Source organism: Dipodomys spectabilis, unplaced genomic scaffold (assembly GCF_019054845.1).
Source record: "Dipodomys spectabilis isolate Male_0828 unplaced genomic scaffold, ASM1905484v1 ptg000147l, whole genome shotgun sequence".
In the NCBI taxonomy this organism is placed as follows: Eukaryota; Metazoa; Chordata; class Mammalia; order Rodentia; family Heteromyidae; genus Dipodomys; species Dipodomys spectabilis.
The window spans coordinates 9,694,716-9,713,291 of NW_024870824.1; the positions used below are offsets into that span (position 1 = coordinate 9,694,716).

At 44.2% G+C, this 18,576-nt stretch overlaps 1 protein-coding gene across 3 annotated transcripts in view; it reads left to right on the top strand.

Moving 5' to 3' along the window:
- Positions 1-12,083: 12,083 nt before the first annotated feature.
- Arhgap26 (Rho GTPase activating protein 26) overlaps positions 12,084-18,576 on the top strand; it is a 459,434-nt gene continuing 452,941 nt past the window's right edge. The window contains exon 1 of one of the 3 annotated variants that reach the window (XM_042692003.1): positions 12,084-12,481. In XM_042692003.1, the coding sequence (XP_042547937.1) occupies positions 12,328-12,481 (154 nt within the window). In that variant the 5' untranslated portion in view covers positions 12,084-12,327. The remainder of the gene's footprint in view (positions 12,482-18,576) is intronic. The other 2 variants (XM_042692006.1, XM_042692004.1) reach the window with 2 other exon arrangements.

An 18,576-nucleotide genomic window follows, 5' to 3' on the forward strand; every position in this document is an offset into this window, starting at 1 on the left:
TATTGCAACCAAACGGAGCTTCTTTACACTTGGCTAACTATATCAGAGCAGCTTTGGGAAGCTGCTACCAGGTTGGTTTGCATGGTTACTTTTCAGCAAAATAAATACATAAGTAAACACTTAAGAACCAGGAAAAACTTTATCTTTTCAATTATATTTATATTCTATTGATAGAATGCTCTAGTATGAGAATATAAGAGTTACATTTTTCTAAAATTGGGGATTGGGTAGTGGAAATAGAGTGAAGAGAAACTGCAGAACATAAATACAAAAAGCCAGGTGCTGGTAGCTCATGCCTGTAATCCCTAGCTACTCAGGAGGCTGATATCTGAAGATTTCATTTTGAAGCCAGTCCAGGCTAGAGAGTCTGTGATTCTCTTATCACCAACTAATCACCAAAAAGCTGGAAGTGGAATTATGGCTCAAATAGTGGAGTACTAGCCAAACAAAAATGCTCAGGAGGGGGTGGGTATGGGGGAGGGGGGTACAGTGGGGGGAGGATGGGAAGGGATGGGAAGGGGAAACAAAGGAGGAGGCAACAATGCTTGATAAGAAATGCACTCATTACCTTGCCCATGTAATTGTAACCCCTCTGTATGGTATTTTCACAATGTAATAATAATAATCATAATCATAAAATGCTCAGGGACAGTGCCCAAGCCCTGAGTACAAGCCCCAACACAAAAATAAATAAATAAGTAAATAAGGGCATACATAAAAAAAATCTTCCAACATTCCCTCTGCCAGCAGACGTTTTACCTTCCCTTCCCAGTGTTTAGACACAGGACAACCATGTTAGTAGTCAACATTAAAGAATATATTCTCTGTTGATATACCACCCTCTCCTATTCCTACATTCCACCTTCAGTAGACAAAAGCACTCAATACTACCTCAGCAATGTGGGGTCAATACTAGAGGTCAAAACCAGACATCTAGATGAATGTGGATTCTCAGACCATCTGGTATGAATGATTTGAAAACTGTGTGCTATGGTGCATACTTGTAATCTCAGTACTCAAGAGGTTGAGAAAAGAGGATTCCAGGTCCAAGCCAGTCTGGGCTAACAAGATCCTGTCTTTTGGGCCAGGAAGGTGGCTTAGCAGTAGAGTGCTTGCCTCGAATGCTTGAGGCCTTGGGTTGGATGCCTCAGTGCTACATAAACAGAAAAAGCTGGAAGTGGTGTGAGGCTCCAATGCTCAAGCATTAGCTTTGAGCTGAAGAGATCAGGGACAGTGCCCAGGCCTAGAGCTCAAGCCCCACAAGTGACAAAAACAAACAAACACACAAAAAATCCTGTCTTTTTTTTTTAAAAAAAAAAGGAAGGAAGTTAGGGAGGAAGGGAAGAAAGGGAGGGAGGAAAGGAGGAATGTAAGTTGGATAGTGACACTTTTTCAGTTGCTTTAGAAAGTTTGCTAATTCTTTATGACAAAGTTTCCATTTGGTAACAATTAAAATTCAACTAAAATGCTAGGTAGCTCAGGTGGCTCATGCCTATAATCCTAGCTGCTCAGGAGCTTTTAGAGGTTGAATCATTAGGACCTTGAGTTTCAGGCCAGCCTGGTTTATCAAGATTCTGTTAAGGAAAAGAAAGGAGAGGAGAAGGAAGGGGAGGGGAAAGGAGGTAAGGGAAAGGAAAGGGGAAAGGCTAAGGGGAAAGGGGAAAGACAGGAGAGGAAAGAGAGGAAAGGATTATGTACCCAAATATTGCAGTATTTGTTTTCTCTAAGATGAAAATCTAAATAGTGGCCCTTATTTTATTTGGAAGCTCTGCACATAGCAGGGCAAACTTGCCTTCTAGAATTCCCATTGCGCTGGTCATTGTTTTGTGTGCTGAAGACTTCCTTCCTGCTTTTATGAGCAAGATATTCTGTATTTTAATTTTCATGTTCATTCTTCGTGCTAAGTCTTAATGAGATGGCAAATGCTTTTACGCAGAGGAACAAGTATGTTCTTAATATATAGTCAAGGAAGGAAGGAAAGAAGGGAGGAATAAAAAAAAGAAGGAATTGAGGGAGGGAAGAATGAACTAAAGTTGGAGAGTGGCACGTTTTCCAGTTGTTTTAGAAAGTTTGCTAATTCCACATGACAAAGTTTCTATTTTGCAACAATTAAAATTCAACTAGTAGGGAGCCAGGCTCACACCTGTAATCCTAGCTACCAAGAGTATTGTGGTTCAAATCCAGCCTAAGCAGGGAAGTCGGTGAGAATCTTATCCCCAATTAATTTTGAGCTGTGGCTCAAAGTGGTAGAGTACTAGTCTTGAGCACAAAAGCTCAGAAATAGTTCCCAGGCCCTGTGTTCAAGCCCCAGAACTGTACACAAAAAAAAATTCCACTAAAAAGCTGGGTAGCTCTAGTGGCTCATGCCTACAATCCTAGCTACTCTGGTAGCTGATAACTAGAGGATTGAAGTTAAAAGCCAGCTTGAGCAATAAAGTCAAAAAAGACTTTTTTTTTTTTGGTCGGTCGTGGGGCTTGAACTCTGGGCCTGGGCGCTGTCCCTCAGCTCTTCAGCTCAAGGCGAACACTCTACCACTTGAGCTACAGCGCCACTTCCAGTTTTGTGGTGGTTTATTGAAGATAGGAGTCTCACGGTCTCTCCTGCCCAGGCTGGCTTTGAACTGCGATCCTCAGATCTCAGCCTCCTGAGTAGCTAGGATTACAGGCGTGAGCCACCGGCGCCCGGCTCAAAAAAGACTTTTTAAAGTAGCAAAATACTGGACTAGATGCATGGATCAAGTGACAGAGTACCAGATATGAGCAAGAAAGCCAAAGGGGAATACAAAGCCCTGAGTTCAAGTCTCAGTACTAGCACACACACACACACACACACACACACACACACACACACACACACACACACACACACACACACACATTTAACTAGAAGAATAGAGATTACCCCTGAATCTTGTGTGTCCTTGTTCTCTATCTTTATTAGTTTCCTGAATATGTTTCAAAGAAACAAACATTAAGTTTGGGACCTAATGTTAGAAGGAAATATGACTCTGCTTTCAAAGACATTCAAGAAGAAATACTGGATTAAGTAAAATCTCACAAGTATAATTCCTGCAGATTTCTTAGGAAATACAATAGGTTAATGTGTGTTTAAAGCAGCCACATGTATAAGAAGATCTAGAGGAAAAACAAACATAAAATTGGTAGGTCTGCCCCTAGAACAGTCCCCTTCCCCTCTTCCCTCTTCCTGAAAGACAGCATATAGCCTTACCAGAAATCACCTGCCTGAAACCAGTAATCACCTGACTGTGAGTCAGCAAAAGACCCCAGACTCTGAGGTGGCTTCTTTATCTGCTGAGGTCACTTCTTGAACCACCCTGGTCAAGCCTCCCTAAGACAGTAAGAGGTTCCCCAAGCTTAGAGATCACTTCCACATCTGCTGTGGTCACACCTCCTTCCACCTTTCCCTGCATAATCCCTCTCAACCACACTGTTCCCCATTCCCTCCTCCTCTTTTTTTCTTTTCTCTCTCTCTACACATCTCCATCTCATGCAGGCAGGCAATTTGCTCTCCCCCCAATAAACTCTTTTCTACCTGACCTTTAGGCGAACCTTACAAAAATATGTTGGAGTGCATTGATTCAGGCTACATTATCAAAGTAAGCCAATTTGTTTGGTCATTTCAACAGCAGCAATTATAAAGCAATGAATCAGTGATTTTCTTCTGATCAAGAAGATAATTCTTGTCTCTATTGAAATTCTTTGGTAGTTTTCTGGATTCATCACAACCTTTGAACCATTTTGCTTTGGGAAACGGACAACCCCATTAACTTGGCTTAAACTAATAGCTTCTATTGGAACTTCATGGAGGCAGACAGCGAACGTTGTAGTTCATGGGTATCAGTCACTAAGGCATCTAGCTCCTGTTATTTTCCCAATCCTTAGCATGCAGCATTTGTTCTCAAGATTGCAAAATAGCTGCTGCCAGTCCATGCACCATATTCATATTCTAGACAAAAAGAATAAGGAAGTAAACAAAAAGTATTTGTCAGCTGTTCCTTTGTTTAAAAAAAAAAAACCAACACAAAACCACAAATCTTTTTCAAAGGTTCACCCAGTGGATTTCCAATTGTATCTCAATGGCCAGGAAACTGGCATACAGCCACCACTAGCTGTGTAAAAGCTTGAGAACTGAATTTTCTAGGTGGCCACATTGGGGTTCTGCTAGCAACAGAGTCTAAGTGTGGAGCTACTAGAGCTCACCAGACCTAGTAAGAACTGATTCTGTCACTCTGGTTATATGAGATGATTCATTTTTTTTCCTTCTCCTGTAGAGACAGGGTAATAGAGAATTGTTAAGAGATTAAGTAAGCATTGATAAAGTATTTAGAATTGCATCTGGAATGTAGTAAATGGTATGTAAAGTACATGCTCAATAAACAAGGGAGAGTAGACAGTAGGTAGAAAAATAGTAGGCATGATTAATAAATAATAAAAAGTGAAAATAAGAATATTGTTAATACATTAAGTAACCTAGGAGTGATATGAATTTCATTATTTTTTGAGCCAAAGAATGTCACATAAATGCTGTTATATCCCTGAAAGAACTATGAGCCAATGCTTGATAAGAAAAGATTGTTCTTTTTTCTTTCCAGGAAAATAGGGATTTCATGTTTGCTTTAATCAATGGCTTTCACATAAATTAGAAGGCTTGGAATTTAAAACCAAAACAAATTAGAGGCTTGTATAATTATTTCTGTATCTGGGACATACCAGCAAAAAATCCTGGAAACACACATTTCACAATGATATACCTTCTTTCTCATCCATTTGTGATCTTGTTCCAAGTTCAGTTATTTGCTTATTATGTGTAATGCTTTTGGATGCATGGAATGTATTATTATACTCTTATGGGTATTGTATATGGAAAGAGATTTTTTTTTTAAAGAAAAGTAGATTAGAATTGTAAGTCTAGCATTGACAGGAAACTCTGACTTTAAGCACCTTATTCCTCTAAGCCTCAGACGTCTGTAAAATGGGGCTAGTAGTGATACCCATTTCCTAGCATTGGAGTAAAAGTTAAATAAGGAAATGTAATAAAAATATTTAGCAGAGATCCTAGCAAGCGCTTAATGAATCTCTTCAAATCATCACCGTAATTATTTTTAAAAATCAAACTTATCAAGCCGGAAGTAGCACTGTGGCTCAAGTGGTAGAGCGCTAGCCTTGAGCTGAAGAGCTGAGGGACAGCACCCAGGCCCAGAGTTCAGGCCCACAACTGGACCAAAAAAAAAACAACAAAAAACCAAACTTATCATGTGATAAATAATGTAAAGTACCTCCATAAAATTTGAAGATATGCTGCCTGTATAATTACTATAATCAACATATATAGAACATATGTATCCACAATTATTATTATCATTGTTATTATAATGGTACTTGGTTTAAACTTAGGGCTTCACACTTGCTAGGCAGGTGTTCTGCTACTTAACCTGTGTCTCCAGGCCATTTTAATTTATTTATGTTGTTTTGAAGATACTGTCTTGTGCTTTTGCCTGGAGCTGGCTTCTCAAACCATGATGGCCTTACCTATGTCTTCCATGAACCTGGGATGATCATATGCAAATACCACCATACATACCTTGTTCTTGTTTTGGGGGGGGGGTCTGGTCGTGGGCCTGAACTCTGGGCCTGGGTGCTGTTCCTCAACTCTTTCGCTCAAGGCTAGCGCTCTACCATTGAGCCACAGCCCCACTTCTGGCTTTATTTTTTCTGCTTATGTGGTGCTAAGAAATTGAATCCAGGGCCTCAGGCATGCAAGGCAAGCACTCTACCACTGAGCCACCTTCCCAGCCTACCTTGTTCTTTAAGATGGAGCTTTGCTAACGTTTTTTCCTGTCTGGTCTTACACTACAGTCCCCCTGATCTCTGCCTCCCAAGTACCTGGGATTGCAGGCATGAGCCACAGTGCCTAGCCTCACAAACATTTTAAAACAGGAAAGCTAGTGTCATATTCAGTAAGGGCACAAAGGAGAAATACAGGCTACCCATCTTAAAAGCGAACGGCTGAATGCTAATGAAATTGCAGAATTCCACTAGCATGAATGCAGCAAGGAACTCTGGAGGTGGGTCATGGGTGGGGGGAGGGGAAGGAAGGGGACTGGGCACTACTGCTGCTGACTGTCCAGAGGCAGCACTGTCCTTCCTGGTAACAGCATTGTGCTTGTCCTTTGTGGGAAGAATAATTCCTTAATGCTCTGTGTGTCCAGAGCAAGTGTGTATGTGGGGAGAGGGGGGGTGGCTCCTGTCTTAACATTTTTTTTTCCTGCAATTCTTAGAAAGAAAACTCTCTCAGTGCTAATATTGTGGAATATAAATTAGGAGAAACTAAGAGAACCTTGAGGCTGAGGGCTGGGGGTATAGCTCATGCTGGATGCCTTGCCTAGCTGCTTGAGCTCCTGGGTTTTATACCCACCACCACCACCAAAACCTAACACCACAAAATCCAAATAAACTAACCAAACAAAACCCCCACAAAAACTCAGGAAGTTCAGCCTAAGGGTTGAGGATAGCTTGTGCTAGAATTATCTAAATCCACAGAGGCTGTTCTTCTAGAACTACCCCAGGACTTCTTAGTTACAGAACCCATGCATGCCTCCATCGGAGAGCAGCCTGATTTCCAGCTCATGTGCAGGAAGCCTATACCCACCTCTGAGCAGATGGGTTCAGAGACAGCATTTGTGGGAGTGTTTTGCTGGGGGTCATGTTCCTACACATGGCAGGTGATTATATGGTAGATCAGAAATGGATTGGTGCAGGTGCTGGTGACTCATGCCTGTAATCCTAGCTACTTGGAATGGCTGAGAACAGAGAGCCTGTTCAAGGTCAGCCTGACACATACATGAGACCTCTCAACCCATAGCTGGACACAGTGGCATATGTCTGTCACATGTGGGAATCTGAGATCAAGAGGATCACAGTTCTGTTTCAGGCCAACCTGGATTGAAAAGTCCTCAAGACTTCATCTCAACAGAAGAAGCTAGGTATGGTAGCATATACCTGCCATCTAAGCCATGACTAAGAATTTAAAATTTGTTGAATCCTGGTCCAGGTACATGCCTACTTCAAAAATAATCAGCCCTTGCCCATCCCAAAAAGAGTTGAAGGTCTGCCCAGGGCCGTTTAAGTTCTCCCTACCTCTTGGCGAAGTTTCCACCCAGTATCTGTGTTACCTAGGTAACTGGCACACCCGGAAGCAGTCACCTCCCCCTCCTGCTAAGTCACATCTTGGGCTACCGCTGGTCACATGCCTCCCATCTGACCATAGGAGGGTCTCAGGCCCTGAGGTCACATCCAGATCCTACGTGGCCAGATCCTCCACCTGGCCACACCTCTTCCTGTCCCTGGCCTAGATAAGTCCTGGCCCAGGAGTAGGCCACTTCTTTTCAGCCATGCCTCTCCACCATGCATGGCCAGGGTAGCAGTTTGGTAAATAAACTTATTTTCCTGCCTGAATACCATGTGGTGTTCTCTTCATCGGCTACCTAATGAAATCTACCTATTTAATATACCTTACAGGTATGGCTCAGAGATAAGAGCACCTGCCTTGCAAATGTGAAGTCTTGAGTTCAAATCCCAGCATCACCACCACCAAAAAAGAAAAAGTGAATTGGACAAATGAAGTAAAAAAAACCAAAATAACATGGTAAAAAAATAACAGGGGCTGGTGGCTCGTGCCTATAATCCTATTACTCAGGAAGCTGAGATCTAGAGGATCATGACTCTAGGCCGGCTGAGGCAGAAAAATTCACCAGACTATCTCTAAAATAGCAGCCCAAATCGGGGCTGGAGGCATGTCTCAAGTGGTAGAGTACCAATTTAGCAAGCATGAGGCTCTGAATTCAAACCCCAGTAAACTTGTACCTCCCCATCCTTCCCCAAAAGACAAACTAAAACATGCATTTAAAATAAATTGTTATTGAAAGCAGAACTCTTTGGACTAATTGTGTAGCTAATTGGAAGGAATGCAGACAGTTATCCAAAGAATTTAGGACAAATAATGTTGTCTAACTTATTTCCTTATTTCATATGAAAGTGATTTTCTGGCCTTAACTGTTCTCTTATTTGCATGGCATGACCAAAATCTATCTTTTCATTTCAGTCACTGAGTATGCGTACCTCAGTTCCTATTGAGCTTGGAAGCACCAATAGCTGTTTTAAGCTGGGGTAGTAGCATTGAATGCCACAAAATCCCTATCCTCCTGGACAGAGATAGCCGCATCTTCCATGTGCCAGATTCTGTTCTCAACATTGGGGTTTCTTTTTGATGGAATGTCCATCTGTGGAAATTGATGATTAAATTGAAAAAAACATGTATACACCAGTTACATATCTTCCTATTTGTCTGTGAGTATAATTGTAACTAGACTTAGAGACTGCGTTTGCTAAAAGCATTGACTTCGTGTGGGCCTGCTGATGTCTATAGATTCCTGATGAGTAACTACAAGTAGGATAAAAGTTTTGTATCTTTGATTCCACCTTGCATCTTTCTCCGGTGCTCTTCCAGTCGCCTTGGATTACAGGGACACATTTTTGACAAAAGTTAAGAATACCTCAAGGCAACAGCTACTTTATCTTCTAGGCAAGTCCTAAGAGAATGCACAGATCAGACCACAGATTGACCAAGATTGTTTATGCCAGCCTGTAGCCCTCCTTTCTGTCTCTTCCTACATAATTTGGAAGCCCAAGTCAGAATCCTAAGGATAGGGCTGAGGAGGTTGTTTCCTTCTTTTCTTATCTTCCTGGTATAGCTATACTGACTAAAGTTCCTTTTTCTGCTTTGTATCATCCCTTTTCCCATCTAGCTTTCTCCCTGCCCCACTGCCCCAAAGGGTTTGAACTCCCTGCAGCTTTCTAGGCAGGCACTCTACCACCTGAGCTGTGTCCCCAGCCCTTTTACTTTAATTTTTCTTCAGATAAGCTCTTGTGTTTTTTTCCAGACTGACCTGGACAGCAATCCTTTCATTATGCCTTCTGTGTGGATGAGATGTCAGGTGAACACCACTGCACTTGGCTTTATTGCTTGAGGTGGGGAATCTCATTAACATTTTTCCTGGACTATCCTCCAATGGTGATCTTCCTGATATCTGTCTCCTGAATAGCTGGGATTACAAGCATGAACTACTGTGTTCAGATGCTGTTTTTTTTTTGTTGTTGTTGTTTTGTTTTGTTTTTGTTTTTGGTCACGGGGCTTGAACACTCTGGGCTTGGGAGCCCAAGGCTCATGCTCTACTGCTTGAGACACAGAGCCACTTCGGGGTTTTCTAGTGGTTTATGGGAGATAAGAGTCGCACAGACTTTCCTGTGAGAGCTGGCTTTGAATCGTGATCCTCAGATCTCAGCCTCCTGAGTAGCTAGGATTACAGGTGTGAACCACCGGCGCCCAGCTTGCTGTCTGTTTTTTTGAGGCAAGTAGCCATATGTGATTTGTCAGGACACCAGAATCAGGTCTGTGGCTTAGGACTCCAATAACATGGGCATATTCAGTTATATGTTTGTGCATATATTTGTGCCATACGGATTTAATAAGTATGTAATCTGTTTACATTATAATAATGTGCCTCAGTCTCTTATTTAAGGGAAAAGTATCATAGTATCAGCTTTAGCAAAATTGACAGCTATTATTTCATTATCACTAATACCTATATGTACATACACATTTGCCCAAAATTCCTCAACAAAATGAAACCAATAATTGTGGATCTCATTTTATTTCATTCATTTAGTGTTTGCTTAATACTGAGCCATGTCCCAAGCCTGTAGTGACAAAATGTATTGTTCAGAAATGGCCCCAGCACTATCTCCCCTCTTGTCATCCTCCTTTTAGAGGTACAGCCTGATTTCCCTCCCTTCCGATCTGAGTGAGTTTGTGACTTGCTTGCTGTGGATGGTGGTCCTTGGAAGCATATAACTTGTGAGGCTTGGTGCCATAAAAGGTGATAGCTTCTTCTGGTGAGCTGGAAATTTCACCCTGGAACCCTGGTGGCCATGCTGCTTTGCAGTCTCTTGGAAACCACAGGGAAAGCCCAGTAGGCAAGAACAATTGGTAGCTTAAAGATGCAAATCTGAAGAAAGGGGTCAGCTGCTCGTTGACTGCTATCATATGAGCAATCAAGGCAGAACTCAATTCCTCTCCAAATTCCTGACTCTTGGAGATCATAAGAGAGAAGAAAATGATTGTCTTTGTCTTTAGTCATTAAATTTTGTGTGCTTCATTATATATCAATAGACAACTAGAATGACTCCTGGTTGGAGATAAGCATTAAGAAGATTTCCTTTCTCAGAGTTTCTCTTTCAGATCTTTCTCATCGATAGCAAATGAGGAATGATTACTTTCTGGGATGAATTATCAAATAGATAACAGTCAAACTTTGTTAATACAATTAGCAAATAGATCACATTTATTCATTCACTTTTAATGCTCATTTAATAGATTGTTTTCTCAGATAGAGATGTTAATTACTCTCCTTTGATCCTGAGTTTGAAATTCCTTCTCCTTGTTCCCAAGCATGACCTTTTACCCTACCTTACCAGACAACATTGCTATTCCTTTTTGCTTCTGTTTCAGCCAGAATGGAATCAGTAAAGTTCCTTCTGTGCCTATTCTTTGTATCCCTACTGACTAGGCCATTATATGCACATAGCTGACTTTTTTTTTTTTGGTAGCTACTAGGGCTTGAACTCAGGCCCTGGGTGGTGTTTCTTTACCTTCTTACCTTTTTCAATCAAGACTGGCATTGTACAATTTGTGCCATACCTCCACTCCTGGATTTTTGCTGGTTAATTGGAGATAAAGAATCTCAGACTTTCTTTCCATTTGGTTTCAGATCTCAGTCTTCTGATAGCTAGGATTACAGGCCTGAGGGCTTGGCCCAAGATTCATAAAATAGCAGACTTATTTAACTCCCTGACAAACCCCCCAACTCCCTCCTCACCCTAGCTTTATCCTGAAGGAAAGCTGTTAGTTCCTAGAGAAATAACTTATTCAAGGTCAAGTTCCTTGACACCCTGTGGACCCCAAGCCCAACAAATGCACAGTAATTGGGCTGCTAGATTAGAATCCTGGGATGGAACAGTGTGACCACAGGTCGACACACTGGGGGTGGGAGGTCAGGAGGGACACAAATAATGTCTATTACTATTACTGATCGCCCGCCCTGGGCCCAGGTGTTGCGATTGCACAGTAGACAAGAAGGCTGCAGTAGTAGCACGAGCCCTGGTGCAGCTGGTCACATAGCAGAGAGGGACGTAACATCGTGTAAAATTCCACTAACTGCTCATTAGGAAAATAACAGACAGCGGCAATTGTCTGAAGGCTGGGAGAGCTCTCTCAGCTGGGGGCAGCCGTAGGCGGGCTTTGAGCGGGAGTGGCCAGGAGGGGGCGAGAGGACTGCAGGCACCTAAGAGCCGGTAATTCAAAGATGCAAACATTTCCCCCTCCGGCTGGAAGGGAAGCTGGCGGCGCTCGGTGGGCTCGGTGTTCTCCGGGGGAGGGGGCTGCACTTCGAGTACAAGCTCCGTCGTCCAGTAGCGCAGGGTCGGGGGGCGGTGAATTCCAGCAGCCTTTCATTCCCAGATTTCCCAGGATCGGCCCATCTAGGTCCTTTCCATTCCCCCAGGCAGGCACACTCTGCACCTCGTGCCGGACTCTGGGCCGCAGCAAGCGGGAAAGGCCCGGGTGGCGGATGCCCACTCACGACAACGCTCACCACCTGAGCTAAAGGGTCTGTAACCCCCGGCCGGCAGAGAGCAGGCGGGGGGCGGGGCTTACTCTGCAGATCTAGGCGGTGGCGTGGGTTCCGCCCACTATCCTAGGCCCCGCCTCCAAGCTTATCTGATTGGGTCAACTCCGCGGAAAGGCCGGGCGGCCCCGGGCGGCCCCGGGGGTCGGGCTGAGAGGAGCACGCTGATTGGTCCATCAAGGATGAGGTCATCGCTAGCATGTTCGAACGGCCGGGACGCCGGCGGGGCTGCCGAGGCTGCTGTGAGAGGGCGCTCGCGGCTGCTGGAGAGCGAGCCAGCTAAGGAGGCGGGGTGGTGGCCGCGCTCTCGCTCGTCCGTCCGCTCGTTCGCTCGCTTCCCGGCGCCGTTGCGGGCCCGCCGCTGCGTGGCTGGCCGTGGGAGCATCCCCCTGCCCACCGACTTGCCCCCGGCTGGGTCCGGGAGTGCTCCACGCCCGCGGACCCCGCGCGCTGGGCGAGCCGGCGCCACACCTGTGGAGCCGGCGGCCGTCGAGGGTGCCGGCCGAGGTCCTGCGGCGTGCGAGCCCCGGGGAGGCGCGGCCCCTGGCTGGGCGCCGCGGGCAGCATGGGGCTCCCCGCGCTCGAGTTCAGCGACTGCTGCCTCGACAGCCCGCACTTCCGAGAGACGCTCAAGTCGCACGAAGCGGAGCTGGACAAGACCAACAAATTCATCAAGGAGCTCATCAAGGACGGGAAGTCACTCATTAGCGCGCTCAAGAGTGAGTGTCCGGGCGGCAGGGCCGCGGCCCCCGGGGGCGGAGAACGGCGGGGGCCCCCCGGCTCCGCTCCGCTCCGGACGTCCGCGCGCCGCGGGATCTCGACCCCTCCCCGAGCACTGGCGGACGGGGTCAGGGCTTCTGGGAGGCTGGAAGGACACGTAACGTGGGCTAGGCAGCCGCGTCTGCGGAGGCAGGAGCCCGGCCGCCGGTGCCTCTGCGCCCGGGGATGGCTGGGGGGGAGCGGGGGGAGCGGGGCTGTCCGGGCGCGGACGGTACTGTGGGCACACAGGTGTCCTCGGAGTCGGACCGCGCTGCCCAGACCGCCCTTCGGCCTGCTGGACAACCCATCACATCCACCATTCGCCTTCCTTTAGGAGACGATTTGCCAATCCCCGGAGGGCGGGGAATGGAGCCAGGGCCAGGGGGGCGCTGCCTGCTCTCCTCCCACTCCCCACCCCCGGGAAAAGGCGGGTTATGATGGCTTTTTGCTCCCACTGCTGCAGCCCCAGCCTTCCTCGTCAGGACCGCTGGGTTCTCTGGGTGTGGAATGCTTGGTTAGCTCGTTGATTCCTTGCAGTATTGACAGCGAATACCCCTCAGACCTAGAGTGAGTGCAGGTTCTGATCCTCGTGTTTCGCAGAAGGTGACGGGTAGAGTACAGCACCAGAGTGTTCCTTTACTCTAAACTGTGGGCGAGGGTTTAAAAATAGCACGAGCATATCCCTCTCTCTCCCTCTCTCCCGCGTTCCACTTTTTACCTCTCTTATTATTCTTGAAAAAACGCAAGAGGTCTGAGAAAGAATGACCTCAGTTCTCTCCCAGAGAGGAGAAGCTCTGAAAGGTTCTCTGACCTTTGGATAACCAAGTTTTGCTTCCCCCTCCCCCCCCATTTTGATAAAAGGGGATAAAATAAAATTTGCATGTGGCTTGACTTTAGCAAAACCAGTTTCTCCTTTTGGCCATGTTGGAATACTTTAGGGATGAACTTTGCAATGTTTCTTGGCCTACCCTTTTGAATGAGTCCAGTCCATCTTGCATATTGAGAATCAGGAGCAACGGAGTGAGGAAGGAATTATATTTGATTCTACTTTACTGTGATGGATTTCCTATAAGTGATCATCTTTCAGCTATGGTTGCCTTAACTGAGTAGGTTTTAGCTGTGAGAATTGTCCCCAGGCTTCTTTAAAGTGGTCTGAGATATCATTTGGTGAGCCTGTTGCTTCTAAAAATGAAGTGAGACAATGGAATGCCAAGACAGCCAGTGCCAGTCTTTTGAAGGGAAGTGAACTATAACACCGTGATATTGAGACTTCCCAGTGACAGAATCTGTGCAGGAAGCCAGGGTCCCAAAGTGTAGAAGTAGCAATTTCTTTCAGTAATTAGGGCCATCGTTGTTTTAGCTTTGAACTGAATTAGAGGCCTACTTACAAGGTGGGTTCAGGAATTTTGGTTGATGCTTAGACCTGCTATTGACAGTCGACTGTGGGACCATCCATCCATCCATGACAAAGGCTCAGTATGTAGCCCAGGCTGGAATCAAGCCTAGGATGGTCCTCTTGTCTCCACCTTCCAAGTGCAGAATTGTAGTCAGGCTTTACCGTGCCCAACTTCAGACTAGCTTTAATTGGTTCTCTGCTTCACTCAGCAAACATATCAAGTGCCTGCTATGTGCTGGGTTCTGCACCGGCATTGAGGGTGCAGCAATGACTTTCTGACTCTGTGGCTATGGAGGCATATTATTTCATGTCAAATTTATTTCACCTATGAGCTATCTCATGTGCCTTTATTTTGAAAATGAGAAACCAAGGTTTGGTTGGAAAGTACTACCTGAGAGTCACATAGCTTAGCAGCTGAGCTAGACTCTTTGCCTGTTGCTGTTGTTTGGTTAGGAAGAAACATTGTAGTGATGGGATTAAAGGGTTAACCTGCCTAAAGTAACTTGGGGTTAGGACTGATGGGATATTCTGGTTGGTCTACCTCTGAGTCTCCTGCATACAGGTCTCCCCTGACACTCCTGACACTGATAACAACTCTGGGGTATGTGATGTGCCAGTCCTGGGGCCTGAACTCCGGGCCTGGGCACTGTCTCTGAGCTTCTTTGACTCTAGGCTAGTGCTCTACTACTTGAGCTACAGTTGTACTTCTGGTTTCTTTTGGTGTTTAATTGGAGATAGGAGTCTCATGGACTTTCCTGCCCCAGCTGGCTTTAAACCACTATGTTCAGGTCTCAGCCTCCAGACTAGGTAGTTTTATAGGCAGTCACAGGCACTAGGCAGAATCAATATCTCTTTCAGGCATGCTCTTATGGGTTGCTTGTTGCATTATGACCTACTGTATCAATTCCTATGTATTAGTTTTTCTTCTATCTTTATCACTACTGTAAATGAAAAGCTAGGGGTTTCCCAGTATAGCACAAAAATAAATACATAATTATATATAATTATACAAGTAACACTGGTTTTGTGGTTTCATCTCATGACCTTATTTTACTTTATAGCTATTTTATAACTAGCACTTGCAAACCCTTTCGGTTTAGATTGCTTTTGTGTATGTATAAGAGATAATAAAACTGGCCTTCAGGGATTTCCAAAGTTTTAACTCTATGAATGAGAAAAATAAGGAGCAGAGAGGTCAGTAACTTGCCTGAGGGGACACAGCAATTAAGGGAATTTAAATACAAGCTGTGGATTTTAAAGGCATTACACTTAACTCTAGAGGGGAATTGTCATCTAGATTGGCCTAAATCAGAGGGTTTCCTACATTTATCTTTTAGATCCCTTTGGGTGTATGATAAAAGCTGTGGACTTCATAAAAATGAATTCTTGAATTCTTACTCTTGTCCCTAGACCTCTGGTATGGACACACAGATGAAAAGCAATAAAATAATTTGGTATACATTAAAAATTACCTTTAGAGAAAGTTCTTGTTTGATTTAGAATTGAGCTGTGGCAACTCTTAGTAAGTTGTTTCTGGTGCTGATTTGTCTTGGCTTTGATTTTGTGTCCAGTGGGAACTTTTTCACCCAGGACCCTTTCCTCTGACCTGATTAATCATGATCTCAATCAAGACATATAGTCTTGCATTTTTTTTTTTATCTGTAGAGGTGATAGAGAAGGAATTAATTTTAGGATTTCCTGGATTTGAATCTTGACGACTATAATGTACTAGTTGCTTTTGAGCTTAGTACTTATTTTACTCATTGTGAAATGACAATTGTCATACTATCTCCAAAGACTCTGAGGACTGATAGAAGCAGTTAATTCAGTAAAGAAAGCACTTAAAGCCAGATGTGGTGATGTAGGCTTGTAACCTGCTACTGGGGAAGTTTGAAGCCAGTATGGGCTGTATAGTGAGACCCTGTTTAAAAGAAAGAGTGAGGTTGAGAGAAGAGGGGGAAAGCACTTAGCTTGAGGCCTAGTACATGACACTGTTAACTATAGCTATAGCACCTATCAGTGTTGAGGATTTTCAAGACTTTGGTATTTCTTAGGAGAAAGCCAAGTGCATACTTTGCTTTGGATACAGGGAGTTATGCCATTTGGTTCCTCATACTAGTTGGTGGTAACTTACACAATTGTGTATTAGCCACTGATGGGCAGGTTCCTGCTGATAGTGTTGGTATCAAGTTGTGCTTTTTGCCAAAAAGCTCCACAAGTTAAACAGGGACACAGAAACTCAATCTCCTAACATCTCTTCTGTTCCCAATAATCTGACAGCTTAACTTTCCCTAGGTAGATAAACTTTCACCTCAGTGGCTGGGCTGGTTGCCTCCCTGTCTTGCAGGATAAGCTTGCAGAATGCATTGGACTTCATGTGTGGTTCTCCTGTGGACTCAGTGGTAAGCCAAATTTGGTTTCATAGCAAATCATAGTGAATTAGGCTGCTGGTTTTAGGGGTGGTGTAGGTCTCAGCTGTGTTTCTTCCCATAGTAACAGTTGGTTTCTGGACTTCTTGCTGGGTACTGCCTGTGGAGATAGAATACCCTTATTCTGATAACCTAGAGAGAGGTGGAGCAGAAATACAGGTTTTAAGATACTAGCTTCTTTGAGATACAATTAACATTACCATCCAGTTCACTTAGGCATCTAATTCAGTGGTTTAGTTCACTCAGTTACCCATCCATCCATTATAATCAGTCAGAACATTTGTGCCATCTCAGAAGAACCTGTATTCATTTCCTCCCAACCCCTGAAGGCCTATCAACCACTAGTAAATTTTCTATTTCACTAGGTTTGCCTGTTTTAGACGCTAGAAGTACAATTCTGATCATCTTGGTGATAATGACCAACTTTAGGCACAGAGTTCATGATCTGAATATCAAATAGAAAAACCTTGAATGATTTAGCTGCTGTTCTATACAACAAAGGGGGTGGAGGCCCCTAAGATTGAACTGTGGTGAAGAAACTTGGATGTATCCTTGTGTTTCCAATGCTAGAAGGGTGGGGACTCAAAGTAGCTCTACTTTGATAGCTACAGAGGGAACAACTAAAATAAGACGAGAACCTAGACCTTTCTCTGAGTTTTCAGTCAAGTTAAGGTGGGGTGTATAACGCTGAATAAAACCATATTTTTTGGTTGCTACCCCGTTGGCTACATTTTTTTTCTAAATGAAATGAATATATTTGTTTTTCTTAGTTGAACCTATACTTTCAGTGAGCCTTTTGGGATAATGAATGTGCTTTTTCTGTTGCATTCTGAGGTTAGTGATTTGCAACCTTTGTCATTTTTCTTGGGTCAAATTCACAAGGTAATTGAACAGAATTAAGGAGATAGCCTGATAAGAATTCCAGCATCATGGGGCTGGGAAGGTGGCTCAGTGGTAGAGTGATTGTCTTGCATGCATGAGGCCCTGGGTTCGATTCCTCAGCACCACATAAGCAAAAAGAAAAAAGCCGGAAGTGGCGCTGTGGCTCAAGTGGTAGAGCACTAGCCTTAGAGCTGAAGAGCTGAGGGACAGCGCCCAGGCCCAGAGTTCAGGCCCCACGACCGGACCCCCCCCCCAAAAAAAAAAAAAGAATTCCAGCATCAGCTGGGTGTCCAGGGTCACACCTATAATCCTAGCCTCTCAGGAGGCTGAGATCTAAGGATTGTAGTTAGATGCTAGCCCAGGCAGGAAAGTCTGTGAGACTCATCTCCAATTACCCACCAGAAAACTGCAACTGGTGCTGTGGCTCAAAGTGCTAAAGCACTAGCCTTGAGCATAAAAGCTCAGGTACAGTGCCTAGACCTTCAGTTCAAGCCCCACAACCACCAACAACTAAAAAGAATACCAGAATCTTTCATTGGCTCTACCATTTAGCATGTGTAGGGTTTTATGCTAGGCATGAGATGTTGTACTATTATTCCATATTACCACCCTGTGAGTGAATACTGTTGCTTCTTGTCCATTGGGGACTGCTTCTAGGACCTCTCTCTGGAAAACCCTCTGATGTTCAAGGCCCTCAGATATAACAGCATAGTATTTGCACATAATCTGCATATATACTTTAATGCTTCTAGATAATACTGATGACACCTAACATAGTATGAATACTATGTAAATAATTATTCTATTGCATTGTTCAGGAAATAATGATAAGGAAAAAAGTCTGCAGTTGTTCAATATAGATATAGGATTTTTTTTCTCAAGTATTTTTCATCCTGCTTGGTTAAATTCTGTGATGTAAAATTTGCAGATATGGAGGACTGACTGTACTCCCTTTCTGTATTTCTGGTGTAAGTCGTCTAAAGTCACTCAGCTAGGAAGTTGTGTGGTTAAGATTTGAATGCTGCAATGGGCTGCAGGTCCTCCTCTAGACATCACCTATAAGTGCCCTTGGCAAAGATGCTGGTGATGAAGATATAAATTTCTCATAGAAAGGAGAAACAAGCAACAAGTGCTAGATTAAGTAGATATATTGTGCTGGACTCTAGAGCCCTGGGTAGCAAAGGCTAGCTAATATTTTGTCTTATGCCCTAAAGTTTTGTAGTTTTCTTGCCCTCATAGGCTTAAGGAACCTTGAAGGCTAAGGGACGGATGAAGGTGGCTTATGTCTTGGCTTTGTAAGAAACACTGTTTTTCAGAGAGCATTGAATGATTCACTTTTAGCTGAGTG